Source organism: Rhagoletis pomonella, unplaced genomic scaffold (assembly GCF_013731165.1).
Source record: "Rhagoletis pomonella isolate Grant_MI unplaced genomic scaffold, Rhpom_1.0 Rhpom_scaffold_00001, whole genome shotgun sequence".
Taxonomy (NCBI): Eukaryota; Metazoa; Arthropoda; class Insecta; order Diptera; family Tephritidae; genus Rhagoletis; species Rhagoletis pomonella.
This window is the reverse complement of record NW_023458555.1, coordinates 1,618,916-1,621,866: the sequence shown is the minus strand read 5'-3', so window position 1 is coordinate 1,621,866 and position 2,951 is coordinate 1,618,916. Positions and strand designations below refer to the sequence as shown.

At 35.3% G+C, this 2,951-nt stretch overlaps 1 protein-coding gene across 1 annotated transcript in view; it reads left to right on the top strand.

The window, feature by feature from the left end:
- The window catches only part of LOC118750203 (polycomb protein Scm), a 4,833-nt gene extending 3,008 nt beyond the window's left edge, over positions 1-1,825 (top strand). Inside the window, exon 3 of the mRNA XM_036484931.1 lies at positions 1,686-1,825. Coding sequence (XP_036340824.1) covers positions 1,686-1,825 — 140 coding nt within the window. The remainder of the gene's footprint in view (positions 1-1,685) is intronic.
- Positions 1,826-2,951: the final 1,126 nt, after the last annotated feature.

The window sequence follows — 2,951 nt, the reverse complement described above, 5'->3', positions numbered from 1 at the left end:
AAAAAAAAAATATTATTAAAAGGAATATGTTCTCCTTGACGTACGTCAAAGGTCAAGTAAAAGTAGGAACTTGTATGACTGCCCATTGATAGCTCGGTTAGATAGCTTAAGATATACTATGCTTAAAGACATTTTTATGAAAGTTGATAAATATGGCATTTGACCAGTTTTGTTACACAAATACTCCCACGACTAAAAATACTGGCTACAATTTGTCATTTTGTTTGCGATATATACGTTTTATCGGTGCACTTGCACAACATTCGCATTCGCAAAATCTCCGCATTGATTATTGCGATTGCGAAAGCGAATGCGAATGTTAAAATTAATGCGCTTTCATATAGTACATGTACATTAGGGCGGTCCAAAAACAGTAAAGTCGAAATTGTTATGCTCTCACCCCCTAGGATTGTTCTATATCGAAAAAAAGTATACCCTATTTTTTATTTTGAAATCAAAAAGTATTTAGAGGTCGATCAAAGCGCTCAAAGTTTTCCATATATTCTTATATGGGAAAAATAAAATTTGTCCTAGAAATGGTATAGAATTCTTAAAAATCAAAACTTTTCGATCGGAAAACTCTGGTTCTCTTCAGAAGACTTCCAATAACAATACCCAATTGTTTATTACTGGGGATCTTCTGCAGATAAACAGAGGTTTCTGGTAGAAAAGTATTTATTTTTAACTATTCTAACCCATTTCTACGAAAAGTTGTTTTTTTCCCCATATAAAATACATGGAAAACTTTGGGCGCTTTGAGCGACCTCTAAAAACTGTTTGATTTAAAAATAAAAAATATGGCTTTAATTTTTGTCTGTATAGAACAATCCTAGGGGGTGAGAGCATAACAATTCCGACTTTACTTCCTCGACTTTACCACCCTAATGCATAACCATATGCATGCATGTAAGCGTGTTGGTTTGCACTTTTTATGGCGACATTCGCGTTGCATTAGTGCTGCTTCTGCCATTGGTACAATATTATTAGATTTTGTTGCTGCTTGAAGCTTTTGTAGAAATAATTGCTTGTTACATTTCGCCGCTATGAATGCACGACAGCTGAGCAATCACATTGTTGATGCACACAAAAGGTTATGTGTGTACATACATATGAACTCACAAGTATGTATGTATGTATGTATGTATAAATATGTATAGTATATATGGACAATGGCGGCCGTCGCCGCTTCAACAAGGACGAAAGACCTTTGGCACAGCGACAATTTTAACCCGCCAGAGTGTTTGAGAATGTTGCAATTTTTCAAAAGTGTCACATAATTCGCTGCTGACTGACACTTTCCATTGTCGCTGACAAGATTAAGTATGGCAAATTTGCAACAAAAATTGCAGCAATTCGGTTGACTCTGGAGTATGTATTTGCTTTTGGAGATACATACACGGTTTTTTTTTTGTGAAATGTACCATTCTGTGCATTCTTCAAGGTTACTTATTTTGAAATATTCCAATGATACGACGGATTTTTGTCTTCAATTAGACACTGGACTAAGTTGGAATTATAGTAAAAAATTTTACTTGCTTTTGTATGTATGTACATATACATATGTATCGCCGTTTGTACCAAAAATGAGAGTTGCTCACCTGGCATCAAGCATTATACATTCACTGCAAGAGCAACGAAATTTCTTAATCAAAATAACTACGTTTTTAAACATATGTACATATAAGTCTACAACCATGAAGATGAGTTGCATGTAAGCATCATCGATAGAATATCAAAGCTATCTTCTAAATTGAAACGTTTCACGCATCAAGTGCTCAGCGAATCACCAAAATCGCATGACAACGCAATACATATCAAAACGTAACATTTGTGTATCCTTCACGTGCAAGTATGTATATATGTACCCTGTAGGGAAACTCCGAACTGGTGAACCAAATTTGTAGTTCCCTACTAGATCTTTATCGCCAAAAATGAGCCAGTCCGATAGTAACTAGATCGCCACCAGTTCAAAAGCAGCGGTATGTGGTACTTTTAAAAAACAATTTTAGAAATCTATATCTAAAATGACGAATTTAGAACTGGTTCAAAACTATAGAAAAAGGGATGCAGAACGAACTAGATCTCATCTGGCGAATTTTGAACTAGTTCGAAACTACTGAAAAAGGGATGCAGTGGGGGCTTGTTTACTTTAAATAGATTTTTGCTTGGCGGGTTTTTCGTTCAAATACGCTTTCAGTCTGCACGTCGAAAATGCTTTTTCATAGTTTGGTAATACAAAACTAAAATTTGTTTTAACATTTAAACATTTTGGGATCTTCTGGAATATAACAGTCAGCACCTCTGCAAATTCAGCTACAGCCAAAGGTATGTAAACGTGTTTTCAAATGCACAATTTAATTTACATTCATTCAAACAAGTTTGATTTCAAATTCAAAATACATTTCTCTGCAATTAATTAAAAATTGCTACCATGGTAACCCAAAATTAAAACATCTTGTTACTTTTTTCGTTTACAACTGGTTCGAAACTATAGAAAATGGGGTGCAAAGCGAACTAGATCCCATATGTCGAATTTAGGGCTGGTTCTGAACTGTAGAAAAGGTAATGCAGCGGGGGACAATTTCCAATTCCTATGACATCGCTGTGTTAAATTCGCCAGTTGTTTGCATGCAAAAGAGATTTATCGCGAACTAGTAGTGGTTCTAAATATACTAGAAGCGCACCAGTTCAAAACTAGAGATTTTCCCCACAGGGTATGGATGTACATAGATGCTTACATATACATATATGTGTGCTGAGAGTAGTGATGCACAAAATCTACATCCTTTCGTGTACAGATAACAACGCCACACCATCGCATTTGCAAACAACCGTCCCCATATAGCAACCCTGTAGGAAAAATCTTAGAAAACAACATAGTAGGTAGACGTGAGCTTTCTAAAAATGTGAATATAATCGAATGAGTAATAATATGTACGACAATTGTACGT